General features: G+C 35.1%; 1 protein-coding gene across 1 annotated transcript in view; it reads left to right on the forward strand.

Moving 5' to 3' along the window:
* dync2h1 (dynein cytoplasmic 2 heavy chain 1) overlaps nt 1-23,709 on the forward strand; it is a gene marked incomplete at its 5' end in the record, with an annotated part of 100,916 nt that overhangs the window by 69,189 nt on the left and 8,018 nt on the right. Inside the window, 14 exons of the mRNA XM_079392548.1 lie at nt 2,125-2,190; nt 2,365-2,415; nt 2,489-2,566; nt 3,617-3,748; nt 3,821-3,893; nt 12,072-12,232; nt 13,149-13,274; nt 13,656-13,766; nt 15,602-15,757; nt 17,129-17,204; nt 17,339-17,556; nt 17,694-17,798; nt 19,777-19,893; nt 22,786-22,995. Of these exons, the coding sequence (XP_079248674.1) occupies nt 2,125-2,190; nt 2,365-2,415; nt 2,489-2,566; nt 3,617-3,748; nt 3,821-3,893; nt 12,072-12,232; nt 13,149-13,274; nt 13,656-13,766; nt 15,602-15,757; nt 17,129-17,204; nt 17,339-17,556; nt 17,694-17,798; nt 19,777-19,893; nt 22,786-22,995 (1,680 nt within the window). The remainder of the gene's footprint in view (nt 1-2,124; nt 2,191-2,364; nt 2,416-2,488; nt 2,567-3,616; nt 3,749-3,820; nt 3,894-12,071; nt 12,233-13,148; nt 13,275-13,655; nt 13,767-15,601; nt 15,758-17,128; nt 17,205-17,338; nt 17,557-17,693; nt 17,799-19,776; nt 19,894-22,785; nt 22,996-23,709) is intronic.

Below are 23,709 nucleotides of genomic sequence, written 5' to 3' on the forward strand. Positions count from 1 at the left end.
GACCAAACATATTCAATCTTGATTTTTCTAAAATATTGCAACAAGATGTTAAAAAATGTTGTTGTTTTTTTGGTGAAAAATTACAGTTTTTGATATATAAGGTAAAAAAAACATTTAAAAAATACATTAAAGTAACTACAAATGAGCATGTAAAGCAAATATCTTTAAATGAAATTCTGTCTGGCGCATGCCCCCGATCTGCGCAGTGTTCTCACCTTTTTCCCCCTTACTTCTTTGCGTCTCTGATTATAATAGACACCTTCCGAGCAGAGACCTGCACTATCGCGGGGCACAACGCAACAGAGTGCAGCGTGGGACAACACTCATGTGTGCGGAAGAATAAGGGTGTACTCACACTAGGCAATCTTAACCATGCCCGAGCGCGTTTGATCTCCAAACCCCGGTTCGTTTGACTAGTGTGATCGCTCCGTGCGTGGTTCGTTTAGCTGTCCCTGGCTCGGTTTGAAGAGGTGGGCCAGAGCACAGTTCAGTTGGGCTCGGGTAGTGGTACACATGTAGTGTGAGCAGAGCACGGATCTTCTTATACGTGCAGCATGATTGCGTAAATATATATGTTGTGAGAGGGCCGTGTCACCGTGTCCCAAACAACTCAAAATAATAAACCACAAAGTTAACAAAACGATGCTCTCCACTGTGCTGAGCGAGAGCGCTTCTCTGCTGTCTTCACGTGCTATTGGAAACTTCCTTCTTTCCCACTTATGAAGTCGTGATTACGAGCGCGTTGCATTCTTTTCTGTTAAAAATAACAGTGAACAGTGGTTTGTGAATGTTGATGCTTAGCCTAAATAATTTTATCGGGAGTGTTCATGTGAGCGCTGCTGCGGTCTTAGGCCCACCCTAAATGCTCTCATTGGTTGAGACGCGTGATGACACCCATCCCAAGCCAATATTGATCAACATCCCACCCCTCCTCTGACCCGTGGTTGGTCTGTATGTGAATTCAGAGCCAGTGAGCAACGGGCTTTCAAAATAATAATAATAATAAAACAAAGAAACTGCGTTAATGCGCGATCAAATAATTGTTGGCGTTAATTAATTAATGCGATAATAACGCATTAACTTGCCCAGCCCTAAATAATATATAATAATAATAAATAATAAAATATTATTATTTATTATTATTATATATTATTTAGGGCTGGGCAAGTTAATGACTCCACCCACTTTCATTAAAAATAATGAAAATGACAAAAGCACAGAAAACTAATATTAAAATGGAATATAAAATATAAAAATAAAAGCTTATTGAAAATGTTAATAAACACTATAATACTACATGGATATTGCTAAAATGACACTCTTTGGCCAGTTTTGTATAACACTACACTTCAGTATTTTAAAATTATTCATTAAAAAGGGTTTGTTTGGAAAGTTTTTAGAGTTGCTTCGTTTGCTAGCTGACAGAATAGCTTTGGATGTTAATTTCGTCATCATTATCCCTGTGTCATTCATCATATTTTGTCACATCCAATCCTGCTTTCTTTTGCCTGTGAAATTTTTGCAGAGAAATGGTAAATGTGATTAGTCTAGTCATATTTTACAATCCAAAGTAAAAAAAACAAAAAACTTTTTTTAATTCAAATTTAATTCAATGTATTTATGCCAACCAAGAGCTGGTTCTGCTATAACAGACTTTATTTTAAAATATTATTTATCTGAATATGGAATGAATAAAATGTATGGCAGACAAGTAATTCATATGATATTTGTAAATCAGCATTTTGAAGTTTTAGTTGATGCAGCACAACATAAATGAATGTTTGTCCACTGAGAGAGCTTCATTGATTCTAGCAACTGTGATCTAGTTTGGTTTTGTTTCAGTCTAGCCAGATTGAGCTGTTGTTTTGTGTGTAAAAGAGACCAATTTTTCCAGCATAGAACCTGCTTTTCTTGAGTGCAAATCACGAACAAGCCTCCAGCACTGGCACTGTGTCATATCCATTCATTTATGCATTTGGCAGACGCTTGCATCCAAAGTGATTTGCATTGCATTCAAGCTACACATTTTCAAGGTTCATGCATTCCATGGGAATCGAACCCTTGATCTTTGTGTTACTAGTGCTGTTCTCATCTAAAATGATGAATTTGTGTGTCCGTTTACAGGCGGATCAGTTGATGTTTGCGCTGCACTTTGTGAAGGGAATGAACCCAGAACTCTTCCAGGAGAACGTAAGTGTGTGTGTGAGCCCTAAACTCTCATAACCGATCCTGAATGAATGATGACGTTTCTATTTCGGGTCGTCTACAGCTACCGCAGCGGCTCTGACAAGACAAATGTGCTGTTATTAGTCCTGCCAGTAAGGCACAATAAAACTGAATCACTCATGTTTGTGTCTCATGCAGGAATGGGACATGTTCACTGGCCTGATCGTTGGAGACATGGTTCGCAAGACGGTATGAATGTCTTTATGCTTTTCTCAATTAAATGATATTATTAAACTATTAAACTCTTTCTGTCTTTCTTCAGGACTCCCAGAAGTCTCTGCGAGAACAGTTTCCATCTTGGATTGATCAGGAGAGGCTGATGGCTGTGGCTCTGCTCAAGGTAATTAGGACCTTTACGAAAATTACAGAATAAAATGTGGATTTGATGAATAAATCCAGAGCTGCTCTGAGAGTCACTTCAACAGCATTTCACCATAATCATATCATATACTCATGGAAACACAGGTATTCCCGACAACCTGTCAAAACAGAAATTGAGATTAACTTGAAGAAATTGTGACAGAAATATATTACTATTGTGCAGAAGCATATACTTCTTAAAGTAGTAGCAATAATAATAATAATCAAAAATGTATTTTTTTAATTTCTTATATTTGATATATTTTAATATTTTTAGATTTAATTCTTTAAATGATATTTTATTGTGATTTAATTTGACCACTAAACCTCTGTTGTGTAGAATTGTTTACCAAAATAAAAAAGGAATTGTTAAATTTCCATTTGGTTACATTTTAAAAGATTAATACAATTTTTAATGTAAATTGTTTAAATTGTTATATTCCTTAATTTGATTATCACCATTTTTGATAATAACTTTTTTTGTATTATAATATTATTATTATAATCATAAATCAAGAAAAAGACACCTTGGCTTTCTGGAAAAAAATCTAAAATTAAATAAAATAAATAAACAAAAACTCAAAGAGCCCTAGATTAATATATTGTTGTTAAATTGTATAAGTTTCATGAATTAATTAATAAGAAATGCTTTTTGATTACTAAATTTAATTTAACCCTTAAAATCTAGAAAAAATTAAACAGGAAAAAAATGGAAACCAGAAATATTAAAATGTAAAAAACTATAAATATATATATTTTTTGAATTTATATTTTTATGAAAATTGAATTTAACCATTAAAATGGAATCCAGAAAAATGTAAACAGAAAGACGGCTACAGCTCAAACAATAGAGCATGGCACTAGCAACACCACGAGAAAGCAAGAACATGGTAAAATAAGAAATATGTATCTTGAATTCAGTGCAAGTCACTTTGGATAAAATCATCGGCCAAAAACATAAATGTAAATGACTATTAGCATTGCTTTTTTCTGTCTTTCTCTAGTATGTATTATTTCTGTATCTCTCTAGAGCACATTTCCAGTGCTGTATCAGTCTCTCTCTCTGAACGACTCAGACCTGTGGCTCACGTTCTCACGCAGTTCCTGCTGCGAACAGGAAATCCCGCCTCCCATTGCCAAGAAGATCTCCCTCTTTCAGCAGGTGAGCTGTCAATCAACAGTCTGCACCAATCAGAATACTCACAGAGCACTGACTCTATTTCTTCTTTCTCAGGTGTTGGTGGTTCAGGCATTACGGCCGGATCGCTTACAGAGTGCGATGGCAGCTTTTGCATCTCAAGCTTTGGGTAAGCTCAGAGAGAGATGACACACACATACACACATACACACACACACACACACAGCTCAGAATCAGGTATGTATAATATATCTGACGGCTGACTCTCACTCTTTCTCATCAGTTTGTGTCGAGCTTTTCTCTGGAGCTTAATTATGATTCACAGAGTGAACTCAACCTTCAGATATATTATAAATACCTCACACACAGCTCTCTGCGTGCGTGTGTGTTGTGGTCAATACAGGGATATTGATTTAGGTTTAGTCATCAGCTTATTATAACTTTCAAATCAGTCAAGTGTGAAGCCACACACACACAATTAGTGCTGATTGATGCTCTCAAGGGCCACTTGCAATGAGACACAATTAAAGCCTGAGCAAACACAACATTCATCTCCTTTACCTGCAACACGCTCACAACAAGCCCTAATACAACAAAACCAGAGAACACAAACACACACGAGTAGGTTTATGTCGGTTGATGGATGGATGGATGGATAGATAGATAGATTTCTGAAATGCTGCATCTGAATTTCTGTCCTCATCTTCTCTTGATTTACTTCCGTTCATTTGTTCTTTTATTGGTGTGTGTATTATTAGCATGTCTAAAGACTCCGGTGAATTACAGCACAGGTGGGAGTGTAGCGTCAGCCGTTTACAGATGTGAGACGTGTCTCAGTTCAGCGGTGATGGAGACGAGCGCACTGCTGCTCACTTCTCTTCATGTCGTGTTTCAGGTCTTTATGAGGTAATGAGCTTCAGTCAGGTACCCAGACGTGTCTCTGTGAATTTGAGATGTAGGCCGTGTCCCTATTCACATAATATCACTCCACTATAGTGCGCTTTTGGGCTGTTATCCACAAATTGCTAGTACTGGAGAAGAAGGAGTCAGTGTGAGGCTCTGCCAGCAGAGGGAGCCGCTGTTGTCTCTCTTTAGCTCTTGGTTTTGAGGAATTTGATGGGCTGATGGTGTTTTTTTTTTTGGATATCCATTACCATTATCGATTCATGCTTGGACTCTATATCTTATGTCCTCAAACAGCAGTTTGCCTCATTTGTAGAGATATATTGGTGGACTAGCAATTGAACTCTTGACAGAAATGTGTTTTTAAAAACCTCGACTTTTCTCTTTCAATTTATCAGCTGTGAGTCCGAAACTCTGGAGCTGATTTTTAATCGTAGGTTTGTGCGCTAAACGTTTAAGCTGTCTAAGTAATGCTTGTAGAGATTTATTCATCTAATAACTTTACAGTTTTAGTTTAGCTCATGTTAGCAGGCAGCAGCCCTTCCGTCAGGAGTGCAACTGAGTCTGGATTCAGACAGAAGATGAGGTTGTTCGAATCGATTTGGCTATTTGTACATTTCAATATCAAATGAATCAGTCCTGAGCCAAAGCCCTGACTCACTCCATTACCTGTTTGTGCTGATCGATCAGATTTTACACGCACTTTTTTTCCAGTCTTGAAGGTTACAGAAGGTTAGAGGTAGAAATAAAAAATAATACATCATGTAATTTCATATTCTATTTTAATAGTAATATATAATATACTGTCATTTTAATAATAATTTTATATGTAAAATATACATATTTGTAAAATTTTTAATAAAATGCATTGTAATTGTTATTATTATTTATAACAATATTGCAAAATTTAGTTTCATATGTATTTCTCTTATTATTAGTTCTCTGACTATTTTTTTATTCAAAAGATTATTCTATATAATATTTTCTATAAAAATCATGATTTATATAATTTATATATATAGAGAGAGAGAGACAGAAACTAATGCATAGTATCACTTCATATATTTAATTTTATTTATGACTTAATTTGTGTGTTTTTATTTTACATTTTTAAAAACAGTGCGATGTCATATCCTTCATAACTTCATAATACGTATGACATGGTTTATGTAATTTTTATGTATAATTATAATTATTTATATAATTATTATTTTATATAAATAATTTTCTATATAATATTTTCTGTAAGCATAATTATTTTTGTAATAAATATATATATACATATATATATATATATATATATATATATATATATATATATATATATATATATATAGAGAGAGAGAGAGAGAGAGAAAATAATGGAAAGTATCACTTCATATATTTCATTTTATTTATGACTTAATTTGTGTGTATGTTATTTATTTATTTATTACATTTTTAAAAACAGTGCAATTTCATATACTTCATAATATGTATGACATTGTTTATATAATTGTATGTATAAATATAATAATAATTTAATTATTATATAATTATTATTTATATAATTTTATAATTGAATTGTTTCATATATTATGTGGTATTTTCTCATTTATTTTAATTATTTTTTGTTTATATTTTCTATAAATAATATTAATAAATGTTATATAGTTCTCTCTCTCTCTCTCTCTCTCTCTCTCTTTCTATATATATATATATATTTATCCATGGACTAGTATTTCTGGATTTTCTTTAATCATTGTCAGGTGTGTACATTTTTGATCTTGCTTCTGGTGAAACTTGTAGACCATTTGTTTTCAGTGCAGGGTGGATGCTACCCAAACCCTCAGACAGCTGGCATAAACGCTGTGTTTGGGGTTCGTGGTGGGTGATGTGTAACCTTAGAGTCCTGGAAACAGCAGCGCTTTGAGCTCACAAATCATCAGTGTGAACGGCAGCCCTCGTTTCCAAACACTCCCACCATCTCCCTCTCTACCTTTCTCTCTTTCTCACACACACGCATGCATGGGTCTCATTACTGATAATACATCAGCGCTTCCGCAGCCACATTCAGTAAAATTAATTGCCTAATTAGCAAATAAAATGGCTTGTTTGCCAGCGACTGTGGTTTAGTATGCAAGACATTTAGTCCAAGGGCGAACCATTGGTTAGTCTGTGATTAGCGCTTCCAGTGTACGCTATAATTCATTTTTCCAAACACTATTGATTTTAGTGGAGGAAAAGAGGAGGAGGACAAGAAAGAAATGAGGAAAGAAGGCCTGCGATATATTTTTAACTGCTATGCGATCGGTGCTGACAAGAGTCGGGTTGTCAGCGGTCTCGGTTTGATGTAGCTGACCGCGGTAATGATTGCCTCAACTGCCTGCATACGAGTGCTTTGCACTGGAAAATGCAGCGCACATTCAGTGTAACTCACCCCATTCCCCTCACATCGAATATTCAGAGTTAAATAGAACTTACCAGTCAAAATGACTACAGTTTGTGAAAACATGCTGATAGAATTCACTTTTTGTGTTCTACTGTTAATATGCACTACTAATGCATCAGTAAGGATTCATTTCATTGATCAAAAGTGACAGCAAAGGCGTTTATGTTAATGTTACAAAAGATTTCTATTTCAAATAAATGCTGTTCTTTTGAACTTTCTATTTACCATAGAATCCTGACAAATTAAATGTATCAGTTTTCACAAAAATATTTGGCATTATATTTTGGTTTTCAACATGGGTAATATTTAGAAATGTTTCTTGAGCAGCAAATCAGTATATTATTATGATTTCTGAAGATCATGTGACGACTGGAGAAATGATGCAGAAAATACAGCTGCGTCACAGAAATAAATTACATTTTAACAGATATTCATAAAGACAACAGTAATTTTGAATTATAATAATATTTCATACTGTTACTCTACTGTATTTTTGATTCAGTTTTTAATTCTATATTTAGTTTTTTATTTTAATTTTAGTTAAAGTTTTGGTAATTTTGTTTTGCTTTTTAGTCTAATATTTAGTGTATATTTGCAATTAATTTTATTTCAGTTTTATTTTAGTACATCAAATTAAACTAAAATGAGAATTACAAAGCTTTTTAACGTTTTACTTTATTTTGGGTAACGTTCATATTATTTCTAGTAACTAAAATGTTCCTTTAATGGTTTTAATTTTAGTTTCCGTTTCAGATTTATTTAACTGTAATAACCCTTGCCTGGTGAGCAACAGAGACTTCATTCAACAACATTCAAAAATCCCAGTCTAGTTTTGAGTGTCTGTTCCTTTAAGAACTGGCCCTGGTTTGTAAAATAAGTTAGGATGAGTTTCTAATAGTTCTACTTGGCTGAATCTCAGTGTTTGATTGGGAATGCATTGTGTGTGTGTGTGTGTGTGTGTGTGTGTGTGATGGAGGCTGGCAGATCTCCTGATGGTTTTCCAGCGGCTGCCGTCTCGCTTCCGTGGAGATAATCAGAATTTTCCCGTAAACAACACAGACACACAGTTTTCTCCTGAAGAGCCGGCAGAGGCTCGACATGTCCGGGTCTTAGATGACACACACACACTCTTACAGGACGTTCTTCGGTGCTCGAAACACCTTACGGTGTCAGTTACCCTTCAAACAGGGGTCCTTCGGTCCCTCTGTCGTCTGTTTTTCTACCTGCTCACTATTTTTCTGTGTTTTGACTCAGTATATGAGCTGTAGATGTGACGAGCAGCTTGTGTGAAGACGCTGCGTTACTCCGTTCTCTCTTTTATCGCACACAGACTGTAGATGGTTTGAAGGAATGGGTTCAGAGGGTCACGCTGATGCTATAATACCACACTAAAATAAATAACATTCCTCATGAATAGTAATGTTCGTTCCACTGCCATTAACTGAACTGAAGCAGAACTCGCTAAATCTTTAAATACATCTGAGAAAATAGTTTTTCTTCCTAGTTACACTTCTGGTGGTAATTGTTCAATGGAAGTAAATATTTTTATTTTATTTTATTTTTGTACAATATTAATTGTAAAATATTTTTTTTAATGAACCTTATTATGACATTTAACATTTCATGTTAATTAACATAAATTAATATTTATTATTTTATATACTTTATTTAATATATTTGTATTTACAGTATAGTTGTAATTATTTACAGTATAGCTCTAATTATTGTTAATGCTTTTTTATTTTATTTTATAATAATTAACCCATTTAATTTCTTTTTTTTATTTTGAACCATATTTCAACATTTAATATTTCAAGTTGTTATAAATATAAACACATTTTATTTTATTTTTATTTCCTTGCTTTTTTCCAAATTGTTAATATTTATTGTATTTTGTTTTTTTATTATGAACCATATTATAATATTTAACATATTAAATGATATCAGTTATTTTTTTAGTTTAATTTCAAATGGATTTTGTGGGTTACTCTAATGCTATAACTGTTATATCCGTAAAAGAAATAATAACATTCCTCATGAATAGTAATGTGCGTTCTGCTGCCATTAGCTCTAATGCCGCGTCATTAGGAATTAAAGCAGAACTCAGTAAATCTTTAAATACGTCCTGACTAGCAGAAGACCTTTTCCCATGGCACCGGCATGTCCTGAAGAATTACTCTGAGCCTCGGCCTCCGCTGACTCTAAATATGAGTCACGACAGACCCCTGCAGGAGGAAACCTCTGCGCTTTGAAGGGTCTGAATTGAACTTTATGCCCTCAGAGTTCTGATATACTGAACCTGGAGAGAGATTAACGCCTGTTAACGCTCAGCAGCCAATCACCTGAGCCATACATGTCATGTGACTGCTCCTCCTACCATATTGGGACAAACCAGGGAATGCTGAAGCTCATTTATACAATGCTTAATGAATTTTTCAGTTAAATTTTGATAGTTTTAATAGTCAATTTAATGAGCTGGACTGGCTGTCTGAGCCTTGTTAATGCATTGTAATAAATACTAGTATTTATTTAATAATATTCTGAATTATGTTTTATTTTTATATATTAATTTTTTATTTAAATGTCAAGTTTTAGTAACATTTAACATTTCAAGTTTTATGAATTATCATTGTATGTTTTGTTGTTTTTATAAAGTTGTACACATTTATTTTATTATGGACCATTTAAACATTTAACACTTAAAGATGCATAAATAACATTATTTTATTTTAGAATTGTTCTTATTTTATTTGAAACCTTTTTGTAACATTTAACATTTCATGTTTAATTTTTTTTTTCTTATAAACCTTATTATAACATTGAACATTTCAAGAAATGTATTTGTTTATTCATCACTATAAGATACTACTGTACAATTATACCAGACAGACCAATCTGCCAATATTTAAAACTTAAACTTAACTTTTATTTTTTTATTAATGTATGTATTTTATTTTATTTTGAGGAATCTAATTTGAGCGTGATTTATAAACTTTTATTTTATAGCTATCAATTATTTTATTTTTATTTTATTTTGAATCTCATTGCGAAGTGTTACCAGAACTTCTTCCAGTTTCTAATTTCATCTTCATTCACGTTTACAGTACCGTGGTATTTTAGAGCAGTAAACTGTATCTGACAGACGGCTCTTCTTTGATGATAATGAGAGCGCTTGAGTTTGTATTTTCAGTCTCTGATCTGATCGTCTGCTGTATATCTGTGATGTATTGGCTGACGTCACTGAAAGTCACGCTCTTCTTCTGCTGCCGTTCCAACTGGCCGCTACCTCCGCTTTTATTTACTCGCCAAAGCCAACTTTCACTCTCATTGGCTGTTTGGTGGTTGTTCACGTTGGATCCAGTTGAAAGACTTTCAGATGCTTTCCAGAGTCTTAACAGTGTTCCTCAGAGAGAGAGAGAGAGAGAGAGAGAGAGATGTCTGACGCTGAGTCACTGTGTGTACACTAACTCAAAATGCTAATGGATCTTTGTTTCTAATCCGGCTGTTACGGGCCGGACTCGCTGTATCGGAATAGATGTGTGTGTGTGTGTGTTGTCCAGGTTAAACCTGCTCTGCGGAGTAGAATAGCTGTGCGCTGGCCTGTTCTAGTTGCTATGGAAATGAAATGTAAGGTCGCTTGAAGATATTCGGTCGCTCTCAAGAGTACAGAGCTCGACTTGAATGACAACGATGTGCCGCATTGAGTGTGTGTGTGTGTGTGTGTGCATAGCTGTAGTTTGCAAACAAAATTGTCTTGAGAAGTTATGAGGGAATGTCCTCATTTTTAAAAATGACAAAATATATTTTGTTTTTGTTTTTTCTCTCAGGGTTTAGGATAGACAACAGTAGTTTTTTTTAAGTGTTTTTTTTCTCTTTAACATCTTTTGTTCTCAGCGAGGGGATAGACTGTATTAGGAAAAGTTAGTTTAGAAAAATTATTCATAATTTAAAAAAAATTATCTCAGGGTTTGGGTTAGACTAAAAAAATAATGTTATATATATGTTTTTTAATGTTCTCTCAGGGTTTGGTTTAGACTGCGATTAAAAATGATTCATAATTAAAAAAAATTTTCTAAAAAAAGTTTTCTCTAAGGGTTGGGTTAAGCTGTACTTTTCAAAAAAAAAAAAAAATGAACTTTTCTCTCTCTAAAAATGTTCTTTTGGTTAGTTTGGGTTAGTTTGTAGTCCTTGGTATCTTTATATAAAATAACCAGTGTCTGTGATAGGTGCTCATTTACAGAAATGGGGAAACACAGATAAACATTTTATCCATTTGAATCCCCTTTTAAGTTGGAATGGCTATTAGAATAGATTCTAATGAATAATATTAATAAACGCTATTTATTATACTAATATTTATGAATTGGTTTTGGAATTCATTTTTATATTTTCACTTTTCATTTTAATTTTCCTTTTTTTTTTTTTATTAATTTTAGTACTTCAACATTTCAATTTGTTGTCAAGTCAACATTTCTAATTTTTGTTTAAATTTATGATGTTGAAATTTTTATTTATTTCAGGTTTCAATTACCGAAAATCATTTTCTATAGTTTCAGTTTTGTTTAACAGTGATGACAACATTGATATGTTTAAAGAATAAAATAAATAATTCAAATAAGTAATACAAAATTAAATTCTATTTATATTCTATTATTTTTTATTGAATTTTTCTTTTTCTTTATGATGGCTGTGTAAAACACTGACTCACCTGTGTGCATGAAATGTGCTGTATAAATAACTTGCGTTCATCACACTGGGCTGGATAATTGCTCTTGTGGAAACCCTGCAGAAGCTCACAGTCGTGTGGAGAGGAGAGCTGGATCTCACCGAACACTAAAGATACATCTGAATATCATCTGTGTCATCATCTGACAGATGATGCAAATCAATAAAGTACCGTGTACCTGTCTGTCTGTATCTGGGTTACCTAGAGGACAACATGTCTGCCTGTCAGCCTGTCTGTCTGCTTCAGTTTGTCAGTCTGTCTGTGAACTAACGTGTGTGTGTGTGTAGGGATGAGGGAACTGTCTCCTCCTCCGCTGAATCTGAAGCGTCTGTTCGGAGAGACGCTGGAGTCTGAGCCCATCTTACTCATCATCTCTGCCGGCGCGGATCCGTCTCAGGAGCTTCTGGAACTAGCCAGTCAGATTGTGGGGCGAGAAAACTACCATGAGGTTTGACACACACACACACACACACACACGTTGGTTTTTATGGTTTAAAGGGCTCCTCCATAGGCATAATGGTTTTTAAACTGTATTTTCTATCGCCCAACACCAACCCTACACCTAAACCTACCCCTCATAGGAAACTTTTTTTCCATTTTTCCACCTTTTTTTTTGCATTTTTTAGTTTTTTTAAGCCTTTTGAATTACGGGGACACTGAAAGTGTCCTCATAAACCACATTCACATTGAAATACCTCTGTCATACCCATGTCATTATGCAAATCTGTGTCCTCATAAACCACATAAACATGCACACACACACACACAGTTAGTTGTCAAGGCAGCGTTTTAGTTTAGTTTAAGTTGAAGTACTAAGATAACTGAAAATTTAAAAAATAAGACTAAAAACGAAAACTGAATAAAAAATATGTAGACATTAAAAAAACTAATAAAAATAAAAACATTATATTTAAAATTAAACAAAATATGAAAATAAAATTAATTAAAAATATATGGCGTCTATAAGATTTAAAAAATACAGAAAAAAAGTAATATTATGAAATAGTATTAAAATTGTAAATGACTGTTTCCTATTGTGATATATTTTAAGATATCATTTATTTCTGTGATGCGCAGCTGTATTTTCAGCATCATTACTCCAGTCTTCAGTGTCACATGATCCTTCAGAAATCATTCTAATATGCTGATTTGGTGCTCAAGAAACATTTCTGATTATTATCAATGTTGAAAACAGTTGTGCTGCACAATATTTTTATGGAAACTGTGATACATTGCATTTTTTAGGATTCTTTGATAATTAGAAAGTTCTAAAGAACAGCATTTATTTGAAATGGAAATATTTTGTAACATTATAAATGTCTTTCCTGTCACTTCTGATCAATTTAATGCATCCTGTGATAAAGGTGGCGATGGGTCAGGGCCAGGCTGACGTGGCTCTGCAGACGCTCAGAGAGTGCGTTCGCTCCGGTGAATGGCTGTGCTTGAAGAACCTGCACCTGGTCACGCCGTGGCTCGCCCTGCTGGAGAAGGTCTGAACTCTCTGGCTGTCTGTCTGTTTCATAATGACTTTCTGTCTCTCCACCAGTTGTCTGTCTTCACTGGTTATCTGTGCTGTGTAATTAATTATAGCTGAAATGACTGTTCTTATAAAGTGAGAGTGAATCTGTTTGACGATGATTACTTGCAGATACTTTAATTGATTTTTGTTTTCATTTCTGTGTTCATTCTCAAAATGTAAGCGTGTTTGTTGTGTAGAGCTTGCAGATCTGTAATGGGTTTGGAGTCAATCAGATGAGGCTGTGAGAGAATGAAACACACGCACAGGAGGGATTGTTATTTGTTTGTTGCTTTGCATTTATTGATTTAATACATTGTAGTGAGACATCTAATGTGTGTGTGTGTGTGTGCAGGAGCTCAACAGTATGAAACCCAAAGCCGGCTTCAGACTCTGGTTGACTGCTGAGGTTCATGCGAAGTTCACTCCCATACTGCTCCAGTCCAGCCTGAAGGTCACCTATGAGGTCAGTGTGTGTCAAAAATAATGTATTCTCATTTTAAATGAACCAATATTGATTCTTAAATCCTAAGATTGAACTTTTAGTCTATGCTGTTTCTGGTTGATGCATTTACAAAACTTCATTAAACCATATTTTTAGCATGCTTCTTATTCAGTAATCACAATGAGCTTTGTGCTTTTTACTTTTGATATCAAACAAAGTGGGAGCATCCAACTGCTGTCAATTTTATCACAAAATTCAAACAAAAAAGCAGTTTTGATGCTCTTTATTAGGGTTTCTGCAAGTCTTAAAAACGGTCTTAAAAATCTTAATAAGCCCTTTCAGGCCTTAAAAACATCTTCAACTGGAGCAGAAAATCTTCAGTTCAGGTCATGGCATTAAATGTTGCAATCACTGCAAAAAAAAAAAAGAATATCTTCCTCCGTATTTTTGTCTTGTTTTCCAAAGCAAATAATATCGAAACATCCTTAAATCAAGATTCATTTAAAATGTAAAATTAAGATATTAATACAGAGAAATGGAAAACTAAAACTAAAACCATAAAAAATGTTTCTTGTCAAAAAAATAACTTTTTAACTTGAATGAAAATATATAAAAGTAAACTTATTTTATTCAGTGTTTCTCATTTTCATTTACTTCAACTTAATGTACTAAAACAACTAAAACTTAAAGCTGCAGTCCGTAAGTTTAGCCTCTTTATCGCTATCTCTGTTTGAAAACCTGGAATTGCAGCTTTGTTCGGAATTCTCTTTCTTGCGTGGGGTTGTGAGTCGGCACGGCTCCAGCGTGGATTCATCTAATGTTTTGAGGAGTATGTGTGGCAGTCAGTCACCGCACTGGTGTGGATATTTACTGTACTTCACAATCACAGATTCTAGCCTACGTCTATATGACCCAAATAAGAATTTTCACCGTATATTGCCATCTGAACAAGTAAGTAACAAGTCTGCCACGTTTGTTCTGACCAGCTGAGGAAAAAATCATTACCATAAATCGCGCTACCAACGGTGATTTAATCTAACGATCGGTTAGCTCATATCACATCAAACCGTGCAAATTATTATTATTGTTATACTTTATTCTCAAATGATTAATGCTAACAACATCAGCATTGCGTGACTATGAGTATAGTGTGTATTAGCATGTAGAATTCAATTTCTGTACAGTCTAATCTAATTGTCATGCCATTCGAATTTCATATTTAGAAATTATTTTAACCCAAAAAGCAAATTATGCTCCCTTCGAACTGGTTTTCTTTAAAATACAAATCTTGTGTAGTCCCAGGCTATCTGTAATCAGAAGCATATTTAAAACTGGAATATAATTTAATTTCATTCACATGTGTTTCATAAACACATAATCCTTTCTGGATCACAATCCGCCATCAAAATGATACATTTAATTATTCCAGCTGCTGTGAGAAAAGGCTATAAACGATCCGTAACAAGTCTTAAATTTACCTTCATACAGCCTGCAGAAACCCTCTTTAATGTCTTGTAGCATTGTCTTGTTGCTGTGAACTGATCATCTCTTCCTCAGCACCAAATAAACATGAATGAACATCAGAAGGTGTTGAAATATATAATACGAATGACTGAATTGATTAATTTCTCATGTAATCAAAAATCAGTGTTTCAACTGCAGAAAGACATCAGTAAAAGAGCTTGTAAACAATACGTCACATTAACCTCAAGAAAAACATTCAATGTCCATATAATCATGATCAGAATTGAGAATTGAAAAGCTTGACATCGAATCGAATTGTGAAATTTATTTCAACAGAGATGTATCTCAGACTGCATGTCCATTAGTGATAATGTGTGTGTATGTGTTTTCAGGCTCCTCCAGGCCTCAAGAAGAACCTGAAGCGGACGTATGAGTCCTGGAGCGCGGAGCAGATCAGTAAAGGCGGTCACCTGACTCGAGCTCAGTCGCTCTTCTGTCTGGCCTGGTTCCACGCCGTGTGTCAAGAGAGACGCAACTACATTCCACAGGTACACACCGGTCACATGACTATAGACACAGTGTATACTCAGACCATCGCTGTAATTCAGACAGGAGCTCTTGGATCTGTTTGGGCAATTAATTCCGACTCTGAATTAAAATACTGTGAGTCGGGCCTTTGAAGCGATCCATTTAATTAACTGAGGCTTTTGCTTTTGTCTTTCTTAATGTCTCTCGCTCGCTCCGTCTGTCTCTCTCTCGTAAAGTGGGCCGGATCTAATAAGCTGTGTAGAAGAAAACTAATTCATAGTGTCTCTTAAAAGGATTTTGTAAAAGAACCAGGATGTTTCTTGCTCCACGGTTAAACGAAACAAAAAAATGGCATTATTTTTATGATTATGACGTCACATAGGCTCATTAACATATTGCCACATCAACACTTATTCAGTATTCAGTGACGTGATGTGAATGTGAACTGTACATAGAGGTCGGCAATTAGCGGAGATCATTTCATGTTCTTAATGAGACTCTTTTTGGTGCAAGAGATGTTGTCTAACAATGGACTTCAGTGTGAAAAATAAAATACTGCAGAAGATATCGATCGTGAGCCTTTTGAAGGAAATGGAAATCAAAGGTTTATAACAGCCATTATTGAAAAACATGGTGTTATTTTCATCAGGGATCTCGACACAATCATCACAGCAGCCGTGCCGATTTCTGTTTGTCCAGGAAACGGTTCAGTAGACTTTACAGGATTTTACTAGTGCTGTCTCAATACCAAAATACATCATATATATCATGTCTAATTTTACTCTCTCTCTCTCTCTCTCTTTATATATATATATATATATATATATATAAAATATATATTTTTTTTATAAATTATATATTTAATTTATAAGATATATTTAGAATTGTTATAACAAACATTTCTATAATTTATATTGTGAATTAAATATTAAAAATCAGTAAAGTATTTAAAAAAATTAGTTTATGTATATATAATTTATTATATATGTATAATTTATAAAATATATTTTTTTATTTTTACATAAATTAATTTAAAAAATATATATTTAAATGATAATTATAAATGTGCAAATTGTGCAAATTATGTATGTATATAAATATACTATTATGTATCACCAAGCTTTACAATTTCAGATGTCAGGTGTTTAAAAAGGTTTTCTTTCAAACATTTGCTTAGATGAAATAATGTATGTTGTGAAAAGACTGAACAATTTAGAGCTAAAGAAAAGATGAATAGCTTCACTGTGCCATGGAAATCATGTCAAGCTTCTGAAAAATGATTCCATATTTAATCATGATTAAAAAAAGACCTTGAGTTTCTATTGCACAGCAGGCTGAATATATATCAAGTTATACTGAACTGATGATGATGATGTGTTTGTGTTGCACAGGGTTGGACGAAGTTCTACGAGTTCTCTCTGTCAGATCTGAGAGCCGGCTTTGAGATCATTGACCGTCTGTTTGAAGGTGTGTGTGTGTGTTTATCTCAATGTAATCTACATTAACTCATCATCTGAGGGTTTGCATGTTTTTTTTATTTGCTTGTATTTGCATGTTTAGTTTGAGATCTTACTAGAGTATTTTCTTCATGTGTTTTTCAGGTGGGAAGGTGTTTCAGTGGGAGTTTGTGCACGGTCTCCTGGAAAACGCCATCTACGGCGGCCGCATCGATAACGTGTGTGACCTGCGGGTTCTTCGCTCGTACCTGCAGCAGTTCTTTAATGCTCAGCTCCTCACACAGTCACACACACACTCGCGAGTCAAGAAAACACACGCATTCCCAGCGCAGATACACCTGCCCAACTCCTGCAGCATAGCGGTCAGTGTTCATATACACGCAGCCTGTGCTACATAGTTTACAAGAATTCAATTCTTCTAATTGTGCGTGCTTTTTGGACTGATACTACCCACAATTCTTTGCACTAGTGGATTAAATTCACCCCTCTGTGTGTGTAGGATTATCGTGCGGTGGTGGACGCTCTTCCTGAAGACGACAGACCCAGTTTCTTTGGCCTGCCTGCAAACATCGAGCGCTCTGCACAGAGAATCATCAGCTTACAGGTGTGTGTGTGTGTGTGTGTGTTTCTGCAGAGGTCATGAAGGGTCAGAGGTGTTTTGAGAACATTGTGCTGAGCAGGACATTCCTCAACATCAAAGACGTGTATGCGCGCGTGTGTGTGTGTGTGTGTGTGTGAGAGAGAGAAACTGTTGTTCTTTCCTGTGGGGTGGAGATCGTAATGCGCTGACAGACGAAGTACATTCACACCATATTTTCACCATATTTCCGAGGTGACTTTTTACACCATGTCCTTTCAGAGACAACTATACACAATTTTAAAAGTCAGATTTTACTTTATTTTAGGGCTGTCAATCGATTAAAATATTTAATCGCACATTTTTATCTGTTCTAAATGTACCTTAAATTAATACTTTTTAAGTTTTTAAAACTAATCAACATGGGCATGGACAAATATGTATGTTTATTATTAGTGAAAACATACTCAACATAGAGCACGAAGACTAGACATGTTTCAAAGGTCATAGATGTTTTTCAAAGAACTTCTTCATGTCTATTAGACACATGAAAAAAGAACAGAGAAATACCAGGTTAATACAGCACAAAAATCCTGATAACCGAGCCGTCGTCTGATGAAATCAAATACACATAAGATAAAGACAATAGCTGTGCTGTGATTTCAAATATACTTGCATGTAAAATTAGAGAAGCAACATGATATCTGGTTTAACTAAAAGCGCTGCTCCTCTCTGCCGCTCGCTGAACAGAGCAGACGCACAGAGAGAGAGAGAGAGAGAGAGAGAGGTGCGCGCTGGGAAAGCAAGATTTCACACTCGTGCGGCAGTACCAGCGAGTCTCAGAAACTACATTTGTCCAATTATGTGTTATGTATTGTTGCTGGGCGCTTTTTTGAAAAAAGTCTCTGAATCTAGCGCCAAAGTCACTAAGTTGGCAACACTGTTCTCCATTTCTCCAGCTACAGGCTAGGCAACGGGTCAAACAGAAAATGTGCGCTGCGTTAATCGTGCGTTAATAAAATTAATGCCGTTAAAATGAATTTGTGTTAACGCATTAATTTTGACAGCCCTACTTTATTTGTGAGGATATTTTCTAGTAGATTTGTATTTATTGAAGCAAACAGCAGTGTTTGCGAGGCAGCGGATAAGTTTAGCTAAATTTAGGATAACAATTCATAATAACTCATAACTTATGCAATGTTGTTAGTGTTAACTAAAACTATCATTTTGTTGTTGTATTTAAAAAAAAATCTAAAAAAAAAAGAATTCTGATAAAATTACATATGTTGCCTTGCCAACTTGAACTGCTAAAATTACTAAAAATAAAACTGTGTAAATGAAATGCAGCAACTTTGCCATTTTGTATGTGATTACATGCAAAAAAAAAAAGATGACCAATGACAATTCAGTATGCAAAGACAAAACTTTATGATGCCATCTTTGCTGCTGTCACATGATGACATTGTAACTCTAACATTGTTACATCTTAAGGTTAGGTGGCTCAAGCTGAATTACTAACAGTCTTAATAAAATTAGTAAAATTACAAACATTTGTGATGATTGTGCAGAACCACCATAATGTTGTGTGTTCAGAGCTGTTGCCAGGGCATCACTATGCAGATTTTTGGCTGCATGAATATCTTGCTTTTTACTGAATGAAAAACGTGAATCACCCTCATTCAGCTCAATGTCGCTCTCTTGACTTCAAACACACACTCACACACACACACTCTGTGTGTTAAGAGCGTTACGCTGCACTACTATTTGTCACTGTCAGGTTTAGACTGATCTTTGCCACACTCACACACACACACACACACACACACACACAGTGAGACTGCGCGTGTGTGTTTAGCTCTTGTAATGAGACCAATTTATCATGTGTAAGAGTCTCCTGCACCTTCCTTACAGTTTGCCCCAATCACAGAGAGATGGAGGATAGTGTACGGTGAGATGTACTGTGCTCACCCCAGCTGTGTGTGTGTGTGTGTGTGTGTGTGTGCAGGTGATCTCTCAGTTGAGGATTCTGAGCAGGTCTGTAGCAGCAGGCTCCAAATTCGACAGAGATATCTGGTCTAACGCTCTCTCACCTGTGCTCAACCTGTGGAAACGTCTCAACCAGGTAACTCATCTGCATTTTAGTGTCATAACATAATTATTATAATTTTATATATACAGGGGTTCACATAAGTTTTTCAGCATGGTTCTCATAAGAGCACCTGGAGATTTGGTTTGGTCCTCACTGCAGTGTGACCCATTAAATATACTGTAACTATAAAAAACGTTATTAATAGTGATAATAATATTATTGACTTTATTTAGTTTTTTTATTTTATTTAGTAAAATAAAAGGGAGTATTAAATACAAATCAGGGCTCTAGACTCATTCTTCCCACTGGTCGCTGTAACTTTCTCACTTGGTCGCACGAGCACATAATTTGGTCGCTTTTATTTTTTTGCTACAAGGCATGCTGATGCATGCTGATGAACTTTTATCATAGTTTATAGTTATATGGTTACGAGTGTTAAACATTTAACCTGTTCTTTTTCTTCTGAATTCCTCTTTTGCTATGTTATATCTTAAGCTGAGCTTTATGCACTTTTCGAATTGGCGATCTTGGTGTCACTTTTTACAAGAAAAGATCATTGTTTTGCTTATATCTATACACCTTTCACTTTTTAAGACTAAAACAAAAGATGGATTCATTTTTATTCTTAAAGGTGCCATAGAATGCATTGATACAATATTTAAAATTGTTCTCTGATATCTACATAGAAGGTACGTGGCTTAGGTAAGGAAAAAAATTCATTTTTCAAAAATGTATTTTAATTTTTACATGTCCATTTACAACCCTAGGATTTGTCCCCAGAATTAAATGGTCTGTTATTACCTTATTTGGAAGAGTCATGAATAATAATGTTGAGCTCTGCTCTGATTGGCTGTTTCACAGTGCGGCTCATTTCAGTAGCTCACACAGCAGGAAGGAAGCACAGGGAGGAAAATATATATTTCAATACTTTCTCTTGCAGTTATATCGTCAGGTTGATTATACTGTATAAAAAATGCGGGCATCACGGAATTAAAGGATTAGTTCACTTTTAAAAAAACTTTTGCTGATAATCTACTCACCCCCATGTCATCCAAGATGTCCATGTCTTTCTTTCTTCAGTCGAAAAGAAATTAAGGTTTTTGATGAAAACATTTCTCCATATAATGGACTTCAATGGGACCCAAACGGTTCAAGGTCCAAATGACAGTTTCAGTGCAGCTTCAAAGGGGTTTAAACGATACCAGACGATGAATAAGGGTGTTATCTAGCGAAACGATCGGTCATTTCAAAAATAAATAAAAAAGTTTAAGTTTTATAAGCACAAATGCTCGCCTTGCTCTGTTCTGTGATGCGTGTTCGTGACACCCGCATCCTCGCCGTCTCCTCATTAGACGCGCCTTTAGAGAGAAATGCATCTTTATTGATTATGATTAAGATTATAATAAAAGAGTTTTTGTTTTCGTATTTTTTTATTTCGTTAAGTGATAATTTAAAGCTTTCTATAGATATATTTATTATGTCTGTGAGGCATGTATTCGCTCAGCTTCGGTTCATTTTTGTGAAGCGCTCCTGTTCAAGACGAGACGACAGAAAGCGCATCATGTTTGTTTTCTTTGTTTTATAAAAGAACTACCTTTTGTTGGTATTGTGAGTGCACACAAATACAAGTAGACCCTTTACAGGCCCGAATGATGTATTACTCTTACCTTTATCAAAAAATAAAAAAATTACGGCGTAGGCTATTTTAATTTGTTTCCACTGAAAAAAATCCAAAGCTGGTGCCTCCATGTCCTACAGAGCGCGCTTTAGCTTCCACTCTCCACACAAACTTAGATATAGGCTAGCCCACATTATTATTATAGTGCAGGTTTAACGTTTAAACTTTGTTATATGCTTGAACTGTTTTAGTATATCTATAGATTTTATTTTAGGCATGTCCTGATGATATGAGAAGGCTAAATTGATCAAACATAGGCTATGATCAGCTCATGCCGCTGGCCGCTTGGTCGTTACTTTGAAAAAAACTAAAACTTATAGGCTATTTAACGAACAAATATGCTCCAAACGTTTTTCTAAATTAACTTAATAAAAAAACAAAATGAAATATAATAATTTTGCCATTACACACAAAACTGAACTATTTTAATAGCCAAAACATTAGTATAAACTGTTTTAGGAGAAGAGGGAAAAAAAGACGGGCTCGGGTCGGACTCGGGCCGGTAATTCTGATGAGCTGTCGGACGTGGGCCGGGCTAGGGCCAGACCGTCTCGGGCCAGGGCCGGGCTAGGGCCAGAGCGTCTCGGGCCAGGGCCGGGCTAGGACCTAAATTTGAGGCCCGTGCAGGGCTCTAAGTCACATGACACCGAGGAGAGAAAATGGCTAATTGGGCCCAATTTGGACATTTACACTTAGGGGTGTACTCACTTTTGTGGCCAGCGGTTTAGACATTAATGGCTGTGTGTTGAGTTATTTTGAGGGGACAGCACATTTATACTGTTATACAAGCTGTACACTCACTACTTTACATTGTAGTAAATTTCTTCAGTGTTGTCACATGAAAAGATATAATAAAATATTTACAAACATTTAAGGGGTGTACTCACTTCTGTGAAATACTGTATGTAAAAGCCCCTCCGCATGTGAAATGAATAACAACACATTCCTGTGAGTTTTCTGTTAGGTCGGTCTTGTTTTTTTTAACTGCTCATCCTTCAGTAACAGCCTATAGTGACAGAATCATAAAACAACCCGAGCTGAAATATGCCACTCAAAATGTTTTAGGCATCATGAGAACTCACAAACACAATTTTATCTCCTGGTAGACAGATATAAACCTGTGATGTTTCACTCTTGGAAATTGCATAAAACAGCCAGCTGTTTTGTGTGCAATTAGCATTAAACAGTGTGTGGGCGTATCCTTTAGGCTGAGTCTAGATTTTGATTGGCTCTTGCCTCTTTCTCAGGGTTCCTCATTGATCCATCAGAAGGTGGCTCCGCCCAGTGAGGGTGTCGGCTCTCCCGTTCTATCATTCATCCAGCTGGAGCAGTTTAATGCGGTGCGATTGGTCCAGAGCATTCACCAATCGCTGGCCTCGCTCAGTAAAGTCATCAGAGGGACGTCCCTCCTGACCGCTGACGTACACAAACTGGCCACTGCGCTCCTCAACCAGGAGGTAAGACTGAACGCCTGCACCTGCTTGATTAATTAAACAATACAGTATGATAGGCTGGGCTAAATGGCGTTATATAGTGATTACACCGTATCATATTTGCTGAATGAAATCCAATATTTGTTTCTTATTTTGTGATGCTGATTCCAAAAATAGTGGAATAAATACATTTTCGGTCTCCAAAGAACTATTTGTTCAATTCTCGGCCCATTTTCACATTTATGACAATATTTTATGCATAATCCTGAATTCAAATGTAGAAATTTAATCGCGTGTTCTTGGTTTTTTATTACATCTCTTTGGTTTTTATTCATTTTCATTTCAGTAAATATATTTTTAGCGATAACAACACTGGTTCATGACATCTTGTAGGTAAAGACACATGAAACAGTACTGCATTAAATAATAAAATAAGATTTTACAAAATTGTATATAATATATATATATATATGCGTTGCTCAAGGGCACCTCAGTCGTGGTATTGAGGGTATTGACTCGAACCCGCAACCTTTGATTACAAGTCCGACTCTAACCATTAGGCCACGACTTCCCCTTGTATTATTGTTAAAATTTTAATTAAAATTAAAAATTGAAATTGAAATGAAATGGAAAATAAAAAAAATGGTTAAGTTTTAGTAATTCTGTTGTGTGTTTTTGTAAATTTGTATTCTTTTTTGTTTGTTTTTTACCTTGTTTTTATTTTCTATTAATTTTATT

Source organism: Barbus barbus, assembly GCF_936440315.1.
Source record: "Barbus barbus genome assembly, chromosome: 34".
NCBI lineage: Eukaryota > Metazoa > Chordata > Actinopteri > Cypriniformes > Cyprinidae > Barbus > Barbus barbus.